At 55.3% G+C, this 21,913-nt stretch overlaps 1 protein-coding gene across 2 annotated transcripts; it reads right to left on the bottom strand.

The window, feature by feature from the left end:
* Nucleotides 1-5,337: 5,337 nt before the first annotated feature.
* DEF8 (differentially expressed in FDCP 8 homolog) lies at nt 5,338-21,734 on the bottom strand. Of its 2 annotated transcripts, XM_022582860.3 has the most exons (12): nt 21,642-21,734; nt 15,980-16,113; nt 15,243-15,340; nt 13,729-13,878; nt 12,648-12,789; nt 11,182-11,346; nt 10,494-10,621; nt 10,230-10,343; nt 9,280-9,360; nt 8,581-8,721; nt 8,369-8,478; nt 5,338-7,276 (listed from the first exon to the last, which is right to left on the bottom strand). In XM_022582860.3, exons 2-12 carry the CDS (start codon nt 16,101-16,103, stop codon nt 7,174-7,176), a joined length of 1,356 nt encoding a protein of 451 aa, XP_022438568.1. In that variant the 5' UTR covers nt 16,104-16,113; nt 21,642-21,734; the 3' UTR covers nt 5,338-7,173. The 2 variants fall into 2 exon arrangements, with proteins under 2 accessions (XP_022438568.1, XP_022438571.1); XM_022582863.3 differs by lacking the exon at nt 21,642-21,734 and having other exon boundaries at nt 8,581-8,670.
* Nucleotides 21,735-21,913: the final 179 nt, after the last annotated feature.

Below are 21,913 nucleotides of genomic sequence, written 5' to 3'. Positions count from 1 at the left end.
AAATGCGACGGCCATCCCGAGTGCCAAAAGGGAACGGAAGGCAATTACCCTCGACGTGAAATTAGAAGTGTTAAGACGGTTTGAAGTGGGTGAAAAGCTCAGCCAGGTCGCAAAGGCCTTAGGCCTTGCTGTCTCTACAGTGGCGACAATCCGAGATAACAAAGAAAAAATCAAAGCGAGTTCACAAATAGCTACTCCGTTGAGAGCCTCCCGTTTGACTCGCCACCGAAGTGCAGTCATGGAGACGATGGAGCGGTTGTTGCGTGTGTGGCTTGAGGACCAGAGCCAGCGAAACGTGCCCCTGAGCGTCACCGTTATTCAGGAGAAGGCTAAGAGTTTGTTTGATGACTTACAGCGTGAACAAGGGGAGCGCTCTCAAACAGCAAAGTTCAGTGCAAGTAAAGGGTGGTTTGTGAGATTCAAGGAACGCCACTGTTTGCCCCACTTCAAGATGAGCAGTGCGGCTCCTGGTAAGGAGGATGTATATCCAGAAATCCTGAAAAGCATCATCCAAGAAGGTGAGTACACCCCCCAGCAAGTGTTTAATGTAGATGAGACAGGGCTTTATTGGAAAAGAATGCCTGAAAGAACGTTTATTTCGGTAGAAGAGAAAGCTGAGCCCGGGTTTAAATCATCCAAAGATCGCTTGATGCTGCTGCTTGGCGGCAATGCAGCTGGGGACTTTAAGTTGAAGCCCTTATTGGTGTACCACTCAGAAAACCCCAAGGCTCTGGAGGGGTACTCCAAGCCCAATTTGCCTGTGATTTGGCGCTCCAATAAAAAGGCCTGGGCAACCAGGAGCATCTTTCATGAGTGGTTCACATACTTTTTTTGCCCTGCCATTGAAAAATACTGTGCCCAAAATAATCTCACCAACAAAGCACTGCTCATCTTAGACAATGCACCATGCCACCCAGTAAATTTGAGCGATCTGTCTGATAATGTAAGAGTGGAATATCTTCATGACAATACAGCTGACTCCATCCAGCCCATGGGTCAAGGTGTGGCCTCTACCTTCAAAGCTCATTACCTGAGAAGGACTTTTGAGCACATCCTAGAAGCAACAGATGGGGACGATACAGCTGAGATCAGGGAGTTTTGGAGAAAGTACAGCATCATGGATGCCGTGGACAACATTGCAATAGCTTGGGAGGAGCTCAGGGCAGCAACAATGAACAGTGTGTGGAAGAAGATTTGGCCCGAATGTGTTCAGTTCCAGAGTGTTTCCCAAACAGACAACATTGCCCAGCTTCAACAAAATATTGTGACCCTTGCCAAGAGTGTGGCCCTTGGAGAGGTGGGAGAAGCTGACGTGGACCAGCTGCTGCAGTCCCACGAGGAGGGTCTCTCAAATGAGGAGCTGGTGCAGCTGGAGCAGGAACCGGCAGGAGAGGAGGAGGAGGGTGAAGAGGCTGCACCTGCCCTGCGCCAACTAACCACACGGGAGCTGTCAGCAGCCTTCTCACATTTCGAGGCCGGCTTGCAGGTCCTTACCAGTAACAGCCCTGATGATGCGTGGAACCTGAAAGTTTCGAGAGCAATCAACGATGCAATAAGCTGCTACAGGGACCTGTACAGTGAGAAGGAGTGGCGCTCAAGGCAGCTCTCCTAGGCGACTCGGTGCGTGACCAGACGCGACAGGGTGACCTCCTGGGTGAGGCCCAGCCAAGCCTCTGCTTTCAGGTGTTTAACATCCCTGGAAACCCTGCTTCTGGTATTTTCATTTTGACACTTAAGAGCATCAATTTTGGCATTAAAATTTTACCTAAATATGTGCTTTAAGAAGATTGAATGAAAGAAAATCCAGGAAAAGTTTTTTAAAACAAACTACAAGGAGACACTGACAACAAAAGGAGACATTAAAGCACACTATAAAACCTCTCTGATTGAATCAGGGAGGTATTCAGACCTGTAGAATACAATAGAAAGTCCAGAAATAGATACAGATAGGCTTTTTTTTTTAATAGTGCAGGACAGCTGGTTAAAATTTGGCAAAAGATAGTTAATTCATAACTCACAGCATACACAAGAATAAAACAGATGAGGGATCTAAATGGAAAAATTGAAACCATGCAAGTACCACAAAACACATGGATGAATGTCTTTGACATGGGTGTTGGGAAGATTTTCTAGGACTCAAAATCCAGAGGAAATTTAAGATTAATCGGTTTAACCATATGAAAAGGTAACAAAACAAAACTTTTCTATGAGGATAAAATACAAACAAGGTCAAAGGCAGATGACACACTGGAAGAAAATTTCTCACAGATAATGGGCTAATATCCCTGATCAGTGAAGGACTGTTAAAGATTGAGAATACCAAAAATCCAATAGAAAAGTGGGCAAAACATAGAATTCATAAATAAGTAAACTAGATCCTGAAACGTAAGCTTGACCTCAAGAGAAATGCAAATGAAAGCTATACAGATACCATTTCTCATCATTCAGATCGGCAGTGATCAAAAAGTGTGACTGCACATTCTCTTGGTGTGGCTGTGGCGTTACTGGCACCCTCATTCATTGCTGGTGAGAGTGCAGGTTTGCACATCCCTTACCGAGGGGCATTGAACACTAGTGAAAAATACATTTCTTTTGATTTAGCAATCCCACTTTTAGGATTATACCCTAAAGATACACTGACAACAAAAGAAAATATATGTGCACAGATTATTTGTTGCAGCCTTGTTTGTAACTGCAAGAGCTACGGAACAGCCTGAAGAGTCTCGAGTGAAATAGTCACATATAAAATGGCACTTCCACACGGTGGAATGTAAGACAGTTGTAAATGGTGATAGCTACCATAATAGTAAAATAAGGAAGAACTCAGCTGATGTGGAGTGGTTTCCAGGATATATTATTAATTGAAAAAAAGCAACGTGCAAGAATAGGGTGTGCTACCTTTTGTGGAAGAAAGAAGGGAAAATAAAATACACACGTATCTTACTCTTGTACGAAAAGAAACACAGGAAGGAGAAACCGGAGACTAAAGAGATTGGTTATGGGGGGGGGAATGTAACTTTTGTACCTTTTGGGAAGTTCTGATTGGGGAACCATGTTAACATATTGCACAAACAAAAGTAAACAAGGGGAGGGAAATAAAACAGTGGAGTATATGAACGGAACTGTGTTGCACATGAATTGCGTATCCACAACGAAGGGGGAGAAACACCCAAATAAATTTTAAACACCTTATTTTGACTATATGCCCTCAGACTAGAGACAAAAAAGAATCTAAACAAATATTAAACGCTTGTTAGTAGCCTTGTTTTTCACCAGCATAGGTGAGCAATGCCGAAGGTGCTTTGTGTGTACTCTAGGATTGAGCAAATAAGTATATTATGGATAATGGAGCCGGGTGTCTCACTGTCAAGCAAGGGAATTGCAAATATGAAAAAGGGGAAGAATGACTCTTGTGTTGTTTTGAAATTGGAAGTATCAGTGTAAACTCATGGTTTTTAATATGTTTATAGACCAATAAGGAAATGGACATGCGCTACTATTTCCTACCCCAGCCATGAGTGTAACCAACAACCACATCTTGTTTCCTGAGTGCCATGCTCCACCAGAAGGTTCTGGGGCTCCTCAGAAACATGACTGGTTCCAGGGCTGGGACTGGGGAAATTACAGAATAAGCCTGGAATACCTTGCTACGCTGGAAAGGAAGCAAATGCCTAAAGAATGCCAGGAACATGTCAAAAGGACACAGGAGACAGGGGGACCAAAGCATCTCCAGGAGGAGGACAGATGACACACTACAGACACAGCATCACTTCTGTGAAAATCCCACCAAAAGTGCAAAGCCCAAATCCAATCAGAAAAACCCACACTGAAGGAAAGTCTTCAGAATAATTAGCCTGTGCTTTTCCTTTTTTTTTTTTTTTAATTAATTTATTTGACTGCGTTGGGTCTTCATCGCTGCACGTGGGCTTTCTCTAGTTGTGGTGAGCGGGGGCTCCTCTTCCTTGTGGCACGCGGGCTTCTTATTGCGGTGGCTTCTCTTGTTGCAGAGCAGGGGCTCTAGGCACACAGGCTTCAGTTGTTGTGCTGCCACAGTAGCAGCAGTTGTGGCTCGCAGGCTCAGTACTTGTGGCTCGCGGGCTCTAGAGCACAGGCTCAGTAGTTGTGGCGCATGGGCTTCGTTGCTCCACAGCATGTGGGAGCTTCCCGGACCAGGGCTCAAACCCATGTCCCCTGCATTGGCAGGCAGATTCTTAACCACTGCGCCACCAGGGACGTCCCTAGCCTGTGCTTTTCAATGTCAGTGTCATGAACCCTTCCAGATTAAAAGCTAAAACGACATGGCAACTGAATGGCAAAATCTGAATACGGTTTGCTGTAGGTTTTATGTTCCCAAATCAATGTCAACTTCCTGATGTTATGACCGCACCGCAGCCGTGGAAGGCAGCGTCCTTGTTTGGGAGTAACACACGAGTTACTTAGAGGCAAAGGGGCACCTTAACTGCCACACGGTTCACAAGAGTATGGACAAAGGATGAAGCAAATGGGGCGAGATGTTAACATTTATGGAATCCAGGAGATGGGTACCTGGGAGTGTTTCTGCAACACTTCTGTAAACCTAAATTTGTCAAAACTAAAAGGTTAAAAGGAAGTACTCTTTCATACCTGAAGGGGGTGGGTGGAGGCTGCGTCCTGTGATGCCCACGTGCAGCCTTACCTGTTTGAAGCTGGGGGTGCCAGCACCAGGCCCACGGACCCCCTCACACGCCTTTCCCCCACCCTCTGCCTGTGCCCCCATCGAGCTCTCAGGTCTCCTCGGCCATAGGGCTGCTGTCTCCCAGCCTGTCTGGATGTAGCTGGATAAAGGCACCTTCTCAAGCACATTCCTGATGTTTTCTTTGAGATCCTGGTCAAAACCAGGGCTCATATCTCTAGAGCAATGTACATACACAGAGGTTTGAATGTAATTTGGGAGGGGGTGTAGGGTTCTCCTGAAGTCCAAGGGCCCTGTCAGTGGGTCCAGCTTGTGAAGACGCGAGAGCCTCCCAGGAGCTGGACCTGGGGCCTGCACTACTCACAGTGCATTAACGAGACAGTCTTTCCACCGGGAGGGTTATGCAGAGAAGACGTAGCTTCTACTCACTGAGCATTCTCCGTGTGCCAGGCTGTGCCTGGCGCTTCCTGGCACCCAAACAGCCCCACCAGGGATGTGTTTTAGTGCCTCTTAGAGGGGTCAGCACACTGAGGCCTAGGCACGATGCCCAGATTACAGACAACCCCGTTGGATGGGGAGGGCTGTGGGCTGTGGCTAAACCTGTGTTTGATTCATATGTCAAGCAAACCCTGCCCTGTCCCCAGTTCAGCACACACACCACGGTCTGGAGAACACAGATTTAGTGAGACAGGGGTTGCAGCCCATTACACAGCTCTCCTGGGAGGGCCTGCCCATGCTAACTGGTTCCTTGGTGGGTTCTTGCTGCCATGAGCTGGACCCAGAAAGACCCACACATGATTCTGCTTAAAGAATTTGTCATCCAGAAGGGGGAGATGGGGCAGAGGTAATGGGGGTAGTTTAAAAAAAAAAAAAAAAAAAAGAGCCAACTTTGCCCAACAAATGGCAGCTACTAACGTTTCTTGTGGACACAGTGATAGTAGCTGGAATAGCGTGCTGATGACATGGTAAATTCGGGGACAGCCAATATCCTTATGACAGAAATGCGATGCTGCGGTGAGACGTGTGCAGGTCTGGGGTGTAGGAAGAGGGCATTTAGCCTTTAACCCCCGCTCAACCCCGAGAAGAAAGGGGTCCCGATGGGGGCCAGCCTCCCACTGTGCTCAGCACAGAAGGAGGGGATCGCCTAAAGCCACCGGACAGGGCTTCCCTGGGGTGCAGAGGGGTGAGGAGGGGGTGGCGCTGTCTTTACCCACCGCCCACATCGGCCCACCAGCTAACTAGGCTGGCCTTTCCTTTCTGCTGGCCGAGCCTCTGCTCGGGCTTCCCAAAGGTGATGGACGCCCCGGTGGCTGTACCCCCTGCCCACCGCCCACCTGTGCGTCAATAGTCAGCACACTCCAGGGCAGGGAGGAGGGCAGAACTGTGCAGCCGTGTCCTGAGACGTCCTCCTCCCACGGGCCTTCCCCTGGACGGCAGGGTCTCCCAAGGGTCCCAGCAAACGCAGCTCCCCCACTGGATAGCTGGGGGTCAGTCCTGCATCCCGGGCTCCCTCTGCTGGAGCAAAGATTTCCGGCGCCTGACCTCAGGCCCCCAAACAGAAGGCCCCCGGTCGGAGTCTCCGAGGCCTCTGCAGGCAGGCACCGTGGTGGCAGGACGCAGCTCCTCGGCACACTGGGTCCCAGGCCTACTGTCACCAGCCCTCTCACCTAACCCTGACCTCCCCCGGGGGCACAGTCCCTGCTCCACACCTGGAAGCAGGGCAGCCTCTCTGGGTGGGACCCCCAGCCCCCCAGCTTGGAACACCAGGGTAAGCTGGGCTGGGCCAAGGCAGGAGCGGCGGCCAGTCCACCCAGCGGTGACAGCTAGATGGCCCCTTCCTTCCACGTTGTGTAGAAAAAGCCAGTAACCCTTGGACTGGCCCGCCAGAGGAGGACCCAGAGAGAGAACCCTGGTGGGAGGCAGGGGCAGGGCCCTTGGGAGATAGTTATGAACAGCCCCAGCCAGGGACAACCAGAGGTCCCCAGAGAGACAAGGGGCTGGGGGAGGGAGCCTCCACGTAGAACCCAAACCATCCACCGCAGATAAAACTCAGGCCAAGGCTGAGTGTGTGCAGCTGGCATCCTCAGTCTTGTCGGCCACTCCCCGGAAGCCCTCCAGGATTTCCAGGGTGGCCCAGGCCCAGCAGCCTTGGTCCCAAGGGTGTGGGGGGCTCTTGGCCAAGGGGAGATGAGAAGAATCCCTCCCCCACTCCCCTCCCCTTAAAGCTCTGCAGTTCGGGGAGGCGGTGCACATCCTGGCCCACACAGCACCCGGAAAACAGCCAGGCGTGGCTGCCCCAAGTCCCGGTAAGCGCTAGGGGATGATGGTCCTTGTGATGCCCCACGAGGCCAGTCATCCCCCAGAGCTTACCATCGTCCCCGAGGTGCTGGGGAGAGGTCCAGGGGCTGTAGCCTAGGGTCTCCAGAGCACAAGAAACACCTTGACTTCGGCAACGACTGGCAGGGCGGGCCCCAGACAGGCCCACGAGGGGTTCCGTTGCTCTAGGCGTCCACGTCTGGACCAGGCTCCTGGAAGAGTGACTGCTTCCGCAAGGTAAGGCGGGCACACCTAGGGCACGTGGTGGAATTGTCGTAGTAGCAGTCCCTGGGGGCAGGGAGACAGGGTCAGCCCGGGAAGGGACATGGCTCCCTGCACGTAGACATCTACCACCGAGTCTTCACAAGCTCCTTAAGTCAGGTCCCAGTATCCCCCCAGACGGACGGGAAAACTGAAGCAGAGTTTCTCCCAAAGGGTCAGTGCAGAAGGATGCACCCAGGTGTGCCTGCCAGGCCTGCTGTCCTGTCCCTGTGTGCGGGCCCTTCCTAACGGCTCCACACCTATTGCCTGTGGCCCTGTGACAGGGAGGGTTCTGCTCAGAGCTCAGTGACCCCCGACCTGTCCCCACTGCCGTGCAGAGCCTCCACTCAGGGCTCTGTGGAGATGCACACGGTCCCCACGGCAGTTTAAATGTTTGAAGGGGGCATAGCGGTATTTGACAGGACAGACACCATGCAAACTGCTAGCTCGAGGGAGCTCATGGTTTTAACAACAGCTTCTGCTATAGTCACTGCAACCACAATCCCAGCTCTGCAGACCTATGAGGTCGGCGGTGGCTCTGAGGAACATCAAGTGCCAGGAAAAACCAGTGTGGACTGAAACGGGTGGCGGGGTCCCATCTGAGCCCAGTGTGAGAAGCTGTGTGGGCCCAGCAGGCGCACGCCTATTGGTAACTGTGCTTAACAAATTCAAATATCTTTCTTCCAAACATCCACAAGTCTTTAGGACATAAATGCTTAAGTTGTTTGAACCTAAGTACTTAATACACAAAAATGTTAGGTATTTCTTGTGGTCTAGGGAACGTTTGAAAAAAAAATCACATGAGCTAAGAAGTTTAGGAAGCCCTGGCCTCAGCTAAACCTCAGTCCCGGTGGAGGAGGGAAGCCAGCCGGATACGTGCGCACCCGCGGGGTCTGGGCTGCCCACCCCTCCCCAGCCCACGGGGGCTTCTTCCCAGCGGAACTTCAGCTGAGTCTCACCATCAGGGTCTAAGTCCACATCTCAGGATCAAGGCAAAGAGATCTGAAACCCGGCGGCGAAGATCAAGCCCCAGTGTCTCCCTCCCTCCCTCTCCCCGTGTCTATCGGAGGGGGTTGGGGGTCAGCGTAGGGGTCGGGGGTCAGGGTCTCAAGCACCAACCTGTGGAAGACGGCGGAGCAGTCGGCGCACACCGACGTGTGGCTGTCGAAGGGGAAGAGCACGTCACCCTCTCTGCAGAGCTCACACACAAAGCCCTTGGCCTGGCACCGCTGGTGGCGAGGCGGGATGGTCAGTGCCCGCTCCCAGGGTGGGGGGCACGTCCACCAGAGCCCCCCTCCCGCCCTCCCCACCTGGCCCGCGGGGGGGCCCACCTCGCAGTCCAGCTTGATGTGCTTGGCGAACAGCGTGTGGGTGTCCGCCAGCGAGCAGCCCAGGCGGCCCGTGCGCGCGTCCAGCAGGTCCTGCACGGAGTACATCTCGTCGCTCTCCACGAAGTGCTGCCGGTGCTGGAGCTGCGGGCCCAGCCAGCGTGACCCCGGTGGCGGGCCAGCGCCCTCGCGCTGCAGCTGGGCCCACTTCCCCACTGTATCTCATCCACACACCTCGCCAACCCCCGCCACGCTGCTTCCTACTTTTCTTTTCTGCCCACCCGAAGGGCACTGCTCTGCTCCCTGCCCCCCAGGACCCAGACGCTGTCTGCCTGCAGCAGGCACCCAGTGAGTATTTGTAGAACAAACAGGTAAGCCTTGAAAAGTGTTTCGTGGTCAGCCCTTCCTGGGCTGGCCCGTGCCTGGTCCACTCCATGGAGACTCCCATGAAGGCTGCAGGATGAGACCCGCTCCTCTCAGCGCCCCTCACGGGGATGGAATCAGAGCAGGTTTTTGTGGGTACAATGCCTGTTTGTTTACGGCAGACCTAGTGTTCCCGGTGACAGTGTGGAGACCTTCTGCTAACAGCACAACACACGCAAGGCATCAAGCCATCCCCCCACGGCCCTGGTCTGTTCCCCCCCCCCCCCCCGCCCTCCCCGACAGATCCCCTCCCCCCACCCCCGGGGCAGGCGGGCTGACCTGCAGGAGCAGGCGTGCCGCCATGGCCTCCCTGCAGGTGATGAAATACGGCTTCATGAGCAAGATATCCTGGCGCAGCTTCTGTGGACGAGAGGGGCCGGTGGGCATCCCTGGTGGGGGCATGGGCTGTGCCTGGTGTGTCTGTGGGGGAGGGGCTGGCCCTGCTCTGGCTCTGTAGGAACTCATGTCACCTTACGCTCTGGGTCAGTAGGGGACAGGAGGTACCTTCCCGTCCCCCAGCACAGCCCCGGATCTGAGCGCTCCAGCCAAGCTCAAGTTCAAGCCACAGCTTCTCGGCCAGGCCGGAGGACCCTGAGGTTCCTTCGTCCGCAGTCTCTCCCCCGAGCCCAGCTCCACACGTGCACACACACCTCAGGCGCATCTGAGCTTGCCTCCATCGATGGAGACTGACCAGTCAAACCCCTCCTCAGCCCGGGATCTCGGCAGCTCAGCCTGCCGTGCCTCAGCCCGCTCCCCTTCAAGCCCCACCCCTCTCAGCACCAGCCTGAGGCACCCTCACCTGCCCGTGCCCCACCCCGGCCTCCTGCTGAATGGCAAAGAGAGTGGCCCCCACCACTCTCAGGTGCGTCCAGCACCTGAGCACACAGACGTGGTTAAGTGGAGAATACACACTGGGACGCAAAGACTAGCGCAAGAAAGAGAAACAGTGCAGTGTATCTCCATAATGTACACCGATAGGTTGGGTTAGATAAACTACATCACTGAAATGAACTTCACCTGCTTCTTATTTTTTTCTAATGTGGCTACTAGAAAAATTCAGATTGCCTCTGATCCTTGTGTTGTATTTCATATCGTGGCTGGACAGTTGCTTTAGCGACTTTAACTTAAAGGACAGGGGCGGGGCCCAGCTAAGCAGGCGGCATCTCTCCGATCCACCACACCCCAGGGGGAGCAGGGTAGCCCCACGCCCGCCCCCTCCCCAGCCTCACCCGGATCTCCACCAGCTCTTCCACATAGTTGAACAGCAGAGGGTTGATCTCCCGGAGCCGGAGCACGGGCCTCGACACCATCAGCGCCAGGTAGCGCATGCTGCCGCGGGACACCTGCGGGGGCGGGGGGGGGGGGGGGGGGGGGCGCGACACTTCCGGCGCCACGCCCCAGGCCACGCCCCCTCCCCCACCCAATCTCCAGCCAGCGGGAGCTGTACCCCAGGGCCGTGCCCCTCGCTCCACCTCGCTGCGCTCCCCGCCCACCTTGCGCGGCTCGAAGTCCCAGTTGTGCACCACACGCGCTGGGATGACGGCCAGGTCGTTCCAGTGGCAGTGGCTGCAGTAGTACTGGCCGGTGTAGTCGCACTGCCGGGCCTCGCTGGGCACACCCCCTGTGGAGAGGGAAAGCATTACAAAGTCTGGGAGACCTGCGAGGTCCCTCCCCCAGCTGCGCCCACAGCACACAGGACGAGAACCAGCGGGGCCAAGGGTTCCACCTTCCACACCCGACTCGTCTTCTAGGCCTCCCTGCTTCCCTGTTTCTCACCAGTAAAATGGGACAATAGTAGGACTCCCGCCAGGCGACTGCCAGAGGCAGTATGTTTCTGGGAAGAAGGCCCGATACATAGCCTGTGAGCGACTGCTGCGGGATTTCCCCATCGAGGTGGGTTTTCTGTGACAATGGGGCCACACATGGGAGGCTGAGTGCAGCCCAGCCCCGCAGGGACTCCTAGGGGACACACGTGGCAACCTCACTCTGCCCGGGTGGGAAGTGAAAAGGCACCCAGAGCAGCCCCTTGTGCTCCCCCAGGAACGGAGCAGGACTCGTGCCCCGGAGTCACGCTACCCTTAGCCATCGCACGCACCCAAGTTTCTCATACAGCTGTCGGCAGGGCTCCTGGCCCAGGCAGCTCCCCTCCGCCCTGTGCCCTGCTCTCCCCGGGGCACTCACGCAGAGAGATGGGTGCCCGGCACTCAGCACAGCGGTAATCCTGGCTGTCCAGCCCTGCCTCGGGGCAGATGTTCAGCTCATACTCGGCCTGGTGGCTGACTTTGGACCGCACGCAGGGCTTGGAGATGAGGTTCAAACACTTGCTGTGACAGCGGTAATAACACCCTGGTTGGGGGCCCGACAACGTGCCTCTTAGAAGGGTGGTCACCCTGCGGCCCAGGCTGACCTTCAGCTGCCGGGACCCCCAGGGGCCTGTACTCCGATTCCCAGACCAACGCAAGAGCCTCTCCAGGCACCAAGGCAGGTTCCCAAATGTCAAAGGTCCCTTCAGTCCCCACCCAAGTCTTGCCCTGAAGGTACGTGCAGACCTTTCCCCACAACTCCATACTCAAAGGGCCAGGGGCCTACCTGCCATTCCCATCTGGGTGCGTAAAGGGCTCAAACCCAAGCTGTCTGGGTGGAATCCAGCTCTTCCTTACCAATCCCACCCCAGTCTTCCCAGCTCAGGTTTCAGTGCCTCCATCTTTCCACCTACTGAGACGTCATCCCAGTCCTTCAGCTAGGGCTGCACTTGGCCCCTTCTCATCCGAATGCCCCACCCTGGTCACAGTCCATCACTTTCCCTCCTTCAGGCCACGCTCAGCTCAGCAGCCGGAGTTAAAACCTAAGTATGTCCTGCACTCACCCGTGGCCCCAGTGCACTTACGCAAAAGGCTCTAGCCACCTCTGAGCCCACCTCTACCATGCCTCCTCCCTGACACAGTGCTCCAGCCACACTGCTCTCTGCTTCTCCTCGAAGACACTGGACACACACTGACCACAGGGCCTTTGCACAGACAGCTCCCCTGAAGAAATGTTCCTTCCTAGATATACTCCTGGTTTGCCCCCAACCTCCAAGTTTTTTATTAAGTGTCACATGACGCCTTTTCATTTCACCCTAACGTAGCACCCATCCCCCTCCCCAACACATACTAGTCCCTTTCCTTATTCTTTTTCACACACGTGGCAACCTCACTCTGCCCGGGGGGGAAGTGAAAAGGCACCCAGAGCAGCCCCTTGTCGCTGCTTACATAACATACCATTGTCTAACATACCATTTCATTTATTTATTTGATTTTTCATCCAGAACAGGACCTCCAATGGAATTTTCTGCAATGATGGAAACGTCCTGTCTGCACTGTCCAATGGGTGGCCACCAGCCTCATGTGGCTATTGTGTACTTGGAATGTGCATGGTACCACTGAGCAACTAGTTATTTACTTTAATTAATTGAAATTCGAATAGCCACGCATGGCTAGTGGATGTGAGCCTGGTGAAGGCAGGTATTTGGGTCTTTCATCCCTTGCTCTACCTCCCATCCCCCCCACGCCACAGGGCTCAGTAAATACCGAAAACACAGCAGAGAATTCCCCCTCCCCTGGGGCCTGGAGTGCCAGGCCAGAAGGAGCAGTCTGGTCTCTGCCCACCTGTGCAGGTGTACCAGGTCTGAATGAGCCCCCAGATGACGGTGTGACACTTGTCACAGGTTTGCTTCACACTCTTGCTCTTCTCCTTGTAGAATCGGTGCTCGAGAAGGACTCGGATGTTGGGCTCATCCTCACTGGGGTCCTGGGGAGGGGGCCAGGGAGGGGTCACAGGTGAGCCAGGCAGCAGCTCTTTTCCCGTCACACGAGCCCCTTGACTGCGTCTCCCAGGTAACCACGTGTAGCAGAGGTTGTGAAATTTACCCCAGTGCCACAGCCCTTCCCTTACAATAGAACACAGTGATTGGTCAGGCCGGGACCACCCAGATTACAGACTACCTTTGTACCTAGGTGCTGCCCCGGCGGCACGTAAGCAGGGGTGAAAGGGCCTTCGCTGCCCTTCCCACACTGTTTTTGCTGGCTGGGTGCAGACCCAGAGGCAGTGGGGGGCTGTCGTGGACTTGCCAGGGACTGGCAGAGCACCGAAAAAGGAGGATCTGAGGTCTCCGATACCAAGAGCTGCCAGATGGGCCCTGGGCCACCTACAACATTTCCACATGAGTAAAACTACACAACCAATTCCTTTAAGCCACTGTATTTGGGGGTGTCTTAGCTCGTGCCATAGCCTTACCTATATTCTAATGAACATTCCACTTTCTATATTCCCAGGGACTCAGGAACCAGTGCAGGGATGCGGTGGGGCCCCAGCCAAACAGGGCACAGACTCAAGGACTACATGATGGACCCCTGTGGTGTTTGGCTTCCAGGATCCATAAGCCCTTCTGTTGTCACCTTCGGCAAACCACCCCCTGCTCTGGGTCACGTGGTTCAAGGTGGGATTAACTGACCTACTTGCTCCAGTGGGTGGACACATGACTCAGGACTGTGATTACCATCAGACTAGTAGAGACACAGGCTGCACCTGGGGTGGCGGCCCATCTCTCTCCCGCCTGCCTGGGTAGCTTCAGCCAGTCGGGTGCGGAGGGTGGAACCTCAGCCCCGCTGCCCCAGAGGCGGCCCGGCCTCTGGGCGTGCGGGCCCCAGCCCAGCTCCAGCTGCCTGGAGGGGGGCGGCCGGCACCCACCTTCAGCTCCTGGAGCTTCAGCCGGAGGTGGATGAGCCTCACCACGGCGTCCTTCTGCTTCTCCGAGTGCTCCGGCAGCTCCAGGATCACCTGCTTGCACTCCTGGATGGCCTGCCGCAGCTGCTGGATGTCAGAGGCCAGGAACAGGCCCTGCTCGGTGGAGGCAGGAGGTGGCGGGTTTGGGGACAGTGACGGTCAGATGCCCCCTGCGTGCTCTCCTTTTTGGCCAGGCCCAGCCTCATAGGCAGTTGGGCCCAGAGAAGACCTCCCTGGCCCTGCTCGCCCAGGTGGCCCAGGTGGCCGAGGACCTGCTCAAGGCCCGGGAACCTGGGCAGCAGAGGCAGGAGCCGCACCACACCACCTGCCCCTCTCTGGACCTGTCCACCCACGGGCCTCTGGAGACCTAATTCAGGATGTTTTTTGAAACACAACTTCCCTCTTTTAGAAATCCAATCGCTTTTCTGGCTATGCTATTTCGCTTACTTCTACAGAACTTCCTCTTGGAGGAAAGCCGGGAAATGACACTCGTCTGTCGACAACGAGAGGAAGTGGCCTCTGGTTCGGTCACCAAGCTCACAGACACCCCGGGCACCCACCCGCCCCTGGCCCCAGCACCTCACAGGTGGACCGGGGGCGGGGCCCAACAAAGCCCCTAGACTCAGGGGCAGGGAGACAGGCCAGGGCTCAGAGCTGGGGCTGATCCTGCCCCAGGAAAGCAGTGTCACTGCCCTCAGGAGCCGTGCTCCTCCCCCCAGTACACTGAGCCTCCGGGCAAAGAGGAGGTGACACCTCTCTTGGAAACCAGTGTGTGGCCCATAGGAGGGGCTCAGAAATGGTATAATAAAGATGCAAAGCACATAAATGAAATAGGTACCTGCAGCAGCAAAGCGCAAAGCTTAAAGGCCACATGAACAACAAAAATGAACAGCAGACGAGAACTGGGGTCTCCAGGTGAATTTTTTAAGAATCATATTTGAATGTTACTATAACGTTTCTCTCAAAAGTTGGAGATAGTTTGCATAAAACGGGAAGATTTTCAAACTTTAAAAAAAAATTATTAGAGCCCTTTTATTAGAAAACAAACAAACAAACAAAAAAAAAAAAACAAGAAACAGCAAGATTTCCATGGAACAAAATATAGCACAGACAAGAGTGGCCCTGCCTAGCTGAGTGGGCAGCGGGTGTGGGCAGGGGGCTTCCCCTCTCCCGTCCTCTCCCTCACCCTACAGCATGACTATAGGATTCCCTGGGACCCCAGGTGGAATTAACTCTCACATTTGCTTCACAGGACCCGGGAGGGGAGGGAACGGCGCTCAGAACAGCAGCCCAGGCTCCCAACATCAGTTCCAGCCCGTCCCCACAGGCCCGCAAACTCGTTTTGTGGGTGGGAGCCAGGTGTCACATAGGCCTCAGATTCCAGGCCCAGGAGCCCCTGCTGAGGTGGACATGGCCGGCTCCTCGCTCTCTGGGGGCTCACCTTGTCCCCCTCCCCGCCCGCAGACCCTGAACCTTACCACAGGGCGGGCGAAGTGGTCCTCGGACAGGCCTAGATCCATCACGCGCTCAGGACAGCGGAACTCTGGCTCTCCCGGGGGCAGCTCGGGCAGGGCCTCTGGGGAGGGCAGCAGAGAGACGAGTCAGCCTGCCACCCCCAGGAGGAAGCCGTGGAGCCCATGGGAGGCAAGGGAAGCAGGGCCCTGCCCTGGCATCGGCCCTGTTTGCACTTGCAAAGGAACCCGAATCCTTGTGCGGACAGGAGAGTGCCGTGCAAAAACAGTAAATACTACAGAAACATGCCGATTTCTAAGGCCCACGCCTCGTGTGTACATCTGTGGGCTCGAGAAGGGCCGCCGGAGCACTACACACCAGAACACGTGAAACCCCGTGTGGACACCGGCCACCTCTGCACACACACACCCCCGGGGCCCCCGGCACCCCGTTGGCTCCATCCGCAGTCTCGGGGCTCACATCCTGCTGACCTCTCACCCTCCAGATCTTGGCGCTGAGTTCACGCCCCAAGCGTTCTCCAAGTGAGCACCCGCTGTGCGCTGGGCCCTGGGACACAGCAGTGACAAGACAGGCACACATCCCTGCCCTGGGGAGTGTTCATTCCCCAGGGGATGCAACAGATGGAAAGCGGGTTGTGCTGCAGAGAAGAGGGGGGCCCCCACGTGTCCACGGGAGGAACCCTGTAGAGGGGGGGCCGGTGTGACAGGGTCAGACCACCCGCACAGCAGCCCCCAGCACCCACCTTCAGAAGCGACCTGCAGGGCCTCCTTGCCAGGCCCCTGTTCATGCTGCCAGGGCCCGAGCTGCTTGTTGAAAGGATTGAGGTGGACCTGCCGGAACCGGGCGAGCTTCTCGTCATATTCCATAGCACCCCACCTGTGGACGGGCGGGCCGGGCGGGGCAGAGGTGGGCGTCTGGCTCCCGGGCTCGCTGTGGTCCCCTCCCCTTTCTGAGTGCCTGGAGCTTCGGAGGGGAGGCCTGGCCCCTCTCCCTTCCCCAGCAGGGTCCGGGCCAAACATCCCCACACCACGGCCACCCCCTTCAGACCCTCCCCAAACCAGCCGAGCCCCCTCACCCCGGCGCCCACTGCTGGAGCCCCCTCACAAAGAGCAGTGATGTCCAAGCCGCTGATGGCGCAGGCAGGGCCAGAAGGGCGTGCCCAGTCAGACCTCCAGCACGGGCCCCTTTGATCCCGCCTGCCTCACTTGCCCTGGTAGAGCCACGCCCTCCCTGTCCACCGAGGCGCCAAAGCTGTGCGGCTCCCAGGATCACACCTGCCGGGACTCAGTTCCTCCCTTCTGGCCCTGGACCCAAGGTGCTCCTTTCCAGTCAGAGCATGCAGAACCCGCCCTCCCCGCCCCCCCACCCACCCAGCAGAAGGGTCAGTGCTGATGCCAGGGCTCAGGCCTGCTCTGCCACCTGCAGTGTGGCCTTGGCAGGGCCCACCTCCCGGTGCCCCATGGGGAGGGCCCACGAACGCTGTGTAGTCACCGTGTGGCCCAGGCTGGCGCTGCACTGATGCCCCATGTGGCCAGAGCCCATGCCCAGCCCCACACCTCGGGACCCAAGGAAACAGGCAGGAAGTGCCTGGTTCACAGCCTGGCACTGCCTTCCCCTGCGCAGAGCTCAGCAAACCGCGAACACACGGGGCTGATGCTCCTGAGACAGAGGAAGGGACTTTGGTGGGGTTTGCTTCCCAGGTCCCCCCCACTTAACTAGCGGGTCCACATCCCTTAGCCTCTCTCTGCTTCAGGGCCAAATGAGTTCACAGAAGGTTGGACAGATGTTTGTTAAAACTTTGTAGTAAGGGCATGGATGTTGGTTATGCTTTCCTTATACCTGGTTACCGTCTGAAATAATTTGTTATTATACAAGGCAATCCTCTGACTCCTGTCTGCCCTCCGCCCCATGAAAGGAGAACTGAGCCAGAGTGCGTGGCCCAGGGCCACCCCACCCCGCCCCCTGCTGCCCTGCACCTGGGCAGGGACTCTCTCACAGCCCCGGGACCTCGCCTGCCTCTCTGGTCTCTGTGGTGGGATGTGGAGAAGCTCCAGCCTGGTAGAACCTGGCACCCATTGACTAGCTGCCCCTAGGTCAAAACAGGGCAGGACACAGATGCCATGGGCCCAAGTCACAGTCTCCCTTATGACCTGATGTCTCTGGGCAGCTCACACAGGGTGATCAGGCCCTGATGCCCAGCACCGCCCAAGATGGCAAGCTTGGGCCACAGTGCCCTAGGAAGCCCCCAGAGCGCAGGGGAGACCCAGTTGTCACTAACAAGTGAGATCCATATTCACTAACCTCTTCTTCTGGAGTGATGAGGAAGCCCTGAGTTGCTCACTGCCAGGCTTCATTCAGGTGAGACAGAAAGAAACTTCTGTTTAAACTACTGTTACTGGGAGGAGTTCTGTCTCTTGCAGCCAACACAGATCCTGACTGATCACCCTAACAGCCTTGTGGTCAGCAGACAAATTGGCCCTATTCAAATCCCAGCTGTCAGCTCCAGCTGTGTGACCTTGGGCAAATGCCTAAGGCTTTCTGTGCTTTTGAGTTCTCATGTTTCAAGTGGGGATGATAACAGTACCCACTGTGTAGAGTTCAAGATTAAATTAGTCAATACAAAGTTCTGACTACCTTGGCCAGAAATAAACACCAGCTGCAACTTATCGTTATCACTGTTACTATTAAGAATCAGACAGGCCTGATGTAATGCTGCCTTCCCCAGTGAAGAGCATTTTCTTGCCCATAAATAAGGGAGCATGCCTGCCTCCTGGGGCGGGGTGGGAGCGGGGTGAGGATTAAGCACTTGTGCGTGACAGTAAAGCCTGTAACCCACAGTCGCTGCAGAGCAAACTGTCTCTGACATCACTTGATGATCAGCCCACCCCCAAGAGACTGGAGGATCAGAAGCCACCCCTGGGGTCTCACCCCAGAAACCGCCCAGCGTTTTAAAAGATGGCCAGAGGCGGGCTTCCCTGGTGGCGCAGTGGTTGGGGGTCCGCCTGCCGATGCGGGGGGCACGGGTTCATGCCCTGGTCTGGGGGGATCGCGCGTGCCGCGGAGCGGCTGGGCCCATGAGCCATGGCCTCTGGGCCTGCGCGTCCGGAGCCTGTGCTCCGCGGTGGGAGAGGCCACAACAGTGAGAGGCCGGCGTACCGCAAAAAAAAAAAAAAAAAAAAGATGGCCAGAGGCACTATGGTGAACAATATGAAGGTTCCTCAAAAAACTAGAAATAGAGTTGCCATATGATCCTGCAATCCCACTCCTGGGCATATATCTGGAGGAAACCATAATTCAAAAAGATACATGCCGGCTTCCCTGGTGACGCAGTGGTTGGGAGTCCGCCTGCCGACGCAGGGGACGCGGGTTCGTGCCCCGGTCTGGGGGGATCCCGCGTGCCGCAGAGCGGCTGGGCCCGTGAGCCATGGCCGCTGGGCCTGCGCGTCCAGAGCCTGTGCTCCGCAAAGGGAGAGGCCACAGCGGTGAGAGGCCCGCGTAGCACACACACACACAAAAAAGATACATGCATCCCTATGTTCACAGCGGCACTATGCACGGAAGCCAACACACGGAAACAACCTAAATGTCCACTGACAGATGAATGGATAAAGAAGATGTGGTACATATATGTAATGGAATATTACTCAGCCATAAAAAGGAGTGAAATTGGGTCATTTGTAGAGATGTGGATGGACCTAGAGTCTGTCATACAGAGCAAAGTAAGCCAGAAAGAGAAAAACAAATATTGTATATTAACGCATGTATGTGGAATCTAGAAAAATGGTATAGATGAACCTATTTGTAGGGCAGGAATAGAGATGCAGACATACAGAATGGATGTGTGGACACGGGGAGGGGAAGGGAATGGTAGGATGAATTGGGAGATTAGGTTTGACATAAACACACTACCGTGTGTAAAACAGATAGCTAGTGGGAACCTGCAGGGAGCACAGGGAGCTCAGTTTGATGCTCTGTGATGACCTACATGGGTAGGATGCAGGGGGGAGGTGGAAGGGAGGTCCGAGAGGGAGGGGATATAGGTATACATATAGCTGATTCACATCATTGTACAGCAAAAACTAGCACAACATTGTAAAGCAATTTTACGCCAATTAAAAAGTCTGAAAGTGGAGACTCCCTCCCTCAGGAGGTATTTCCTGTAATCCCTTCACCTCACCTCTCTGGTTTCTGGCATCCCACCCAACCCCACCCTTTCTCTCTTTACCTGTGCAGCCTGGATGCTGTGGCTCAACCAGTGTATAACCCTGTCCTGTCCCCAGGGAATTGCAAAAGTATTTTTTTTCACCCATCTATTGGACCACAGGGTGACAGTTTACTGTTTTCGACTCAAACGGAATTTGTCCAGTGAGGCCTGAGCATGGGAAACATACAGCACTTAACAAGAGGATGTGATGACATGGGTGTGTGTTGTAAACACTGCTGTGTCTTTATTAATGTACTTTAATTTCCTACTTCGTCCTTTATTTCTTAAAGAGTGTATGTGAGAAATGAAATCAGTAGGAACTGGAAATAAAGAAATCACTTTTAAATCTCAAAAAAAAAAAGAATGAAATAATGCCATTTGTAGCAACATGGATGGACCTAGAGATTATCATACTAAGTGAAATAAGTCAGAAAGAGAAAGACAAATACCATATGATATCACTTATATGTGGAATCTAAAATATGACACAAATGAACTTATCTATGAAACAGAAACAGACTCACATAGAGAACAGACTTGTGGTTGCCAAGGGGGAAGGAGTCGGGGGTTGGATGGGGCGTTTGGGGTTAGCAGGTGCAAACTATTATATATAGAATGGATAAACAACAAGGTCCTACTGTATAGCACAGGGAACTAGATTCCACATCCTGTAATAAACCATAATGGAAAAGAATATGAAGCAGAATATATCTATCTATATCTATATATTTAACTGAATCACTTTGCTGTACACCAGAAACTAAAAGAACGTTGTAAATCAACTGTACTTCAATTTAAAAAATAAATAAATAAAAAGCACAGGTTCTCAGGCCCTACCTAGAAAAATAAATAAATAAAATAAAATATGGCCGGAGGAGCTCAAAGGCAGGAACACCTCCACTCTTCCCAGCAGCCCTCCTTGGGCTACAGGCTCTGGAAAAAGCATCTCTCATTAACCCCCTTATGGGCAGTGCCAGTCTCAAGCCTGGCAGAGAGGCTGCAGGTGAGTGAATGAGTGGGGTCACCTGACTTCTCTCAGCCCCAGTTTCTCTCCGGCCAAGTTGGAGGATCGTATTTGGGGGTGTGGGAGGGGAGCTGCCGAGGGCAGACAGATGATGTCCCGACACAGGGGCCTGCCTGGCAGATGTAGTGCGCGGCAGCTGACTTTGAGGAAAGTGACAGCAACCCTCACCACCCCACCAGGTTCACCTCCCAGAGAGCTCTGCACCCGGAATTCAGGCTTGGCCTCAGAGAGGAGCACGCAGGAAGGTGGGCACTGAGAGGCATGCAGGAAACCCGCTACTGCACTGTCTACCCTCCTCCAGAGACCTCCTCTCACGGGGGCTGCGGACTCCACGTCTTTGCAATGAAAGGAAAGCTCAGAACAAAGCCCAAGACGTCTCAGGGCCCCGAGGAACATGGGGCTGAAGCTCAGATGTGCCCGAAACAGCCTCTCCTGTTGTCGGGGAGGCACGGCCACCAAGAGGACCTGTTATCACCCCGGCTGCCACCAGAGGCCCCTGCACTTCTCCCCGGAGGGCGCAGGGCCGAAGGTACATCCTAACTGCTCACACCTGGAAGGAGGCCTGCCAGGGCCCCGCAGGGGCACAGTTACTGTCCCTTGAAGGGCTGTCTGCGCCTGAAGCTTAGCGGCAGCCACCCCGGCGTCTGGGAGACGCCGCCCCCAAACGGGCCTCCCCCACCTTCACCCACAACAACAACAACAACAACAACATACACTCTGGGGACCCTCGCTAACTGGCTCCGCACAGGGGCAGGTCTCTTCTACCACTTCCGCCCGTTTCATAGATGAGCAAACTGAGGCTCAGAGTGGTCCAGCCCCAGCGCAGGGCGGCACAGCCACGGCGACCCCTCGGGCCTCACGGATCCTACAGACAGAGAGTGTCGACGGCCGGAAGCAGTGACAGCGTCATCTGCCGGGGGACGCCTTCCCCGCTGAACCCTGCTCGGGTGGGTGGCGCGGCTGAGGTCTCCAAATCCCTCTGCCCCCAGGTGAGGACCCGCGGGTCTGAATCCTGCTCTGCGCCCGGGCCGGGGCCTCGGGCGGGTCCCTCGCCCCCTGCGCCGCGGGGTCCGCGTCGGGAGAGGGGGCTCTCCGAGCTCCGGGTCGCGGCGGCCCGAGCGTCCCCGTCTCCTCCACCCGGACCCCCGCCCGCGCCCGCTCCGCCCCGCCGCTCACCTGACCGCCGCAGCCCTCGCTACATTGTGTGCGGCCGGCCGGCCTCGTTACATCGTATCCACCGCCGCCCTCGATACACTGTATCCGCCCCGCCCGCTGCTGCCTCCTGCGGCCCGGAGGCTCACAGCACAGGCGGAGTCTGCGCGTCCCGCCCCCGGCCCGGAGGCCTCCACCTCCCGCTCCAGGAAATGGGTGACACTTCATCCCAGCTCTTCAAGGTGGTGTGAAATAAAATTCATGTTTTATGGCAAGACAAGAAAATTTTAAACATA

Source organism: Delphinapterus leucas, chromosome 20, assembly GCF_059928025.1.
Source record: "Delphinapterus leucas isolate spDelLeu-1000000601 "Yukka" chromosome 20, BTC_Dleu_Yukka2, whole genome shotgun sequence".
NCBI classification, from domain to species: domain Eukaryota; kingdom Metazoa; phylum Chordata; class Mammalia; order Artiodactyla; family Monodontidae; genus Delphinapterus; species Delphinapterus leucas.
The sequence above is the reverse complement of the archived record's forward strand: the minus strand, read 5'-3'. Positions and strand labels throughout refer to the sequence as shown.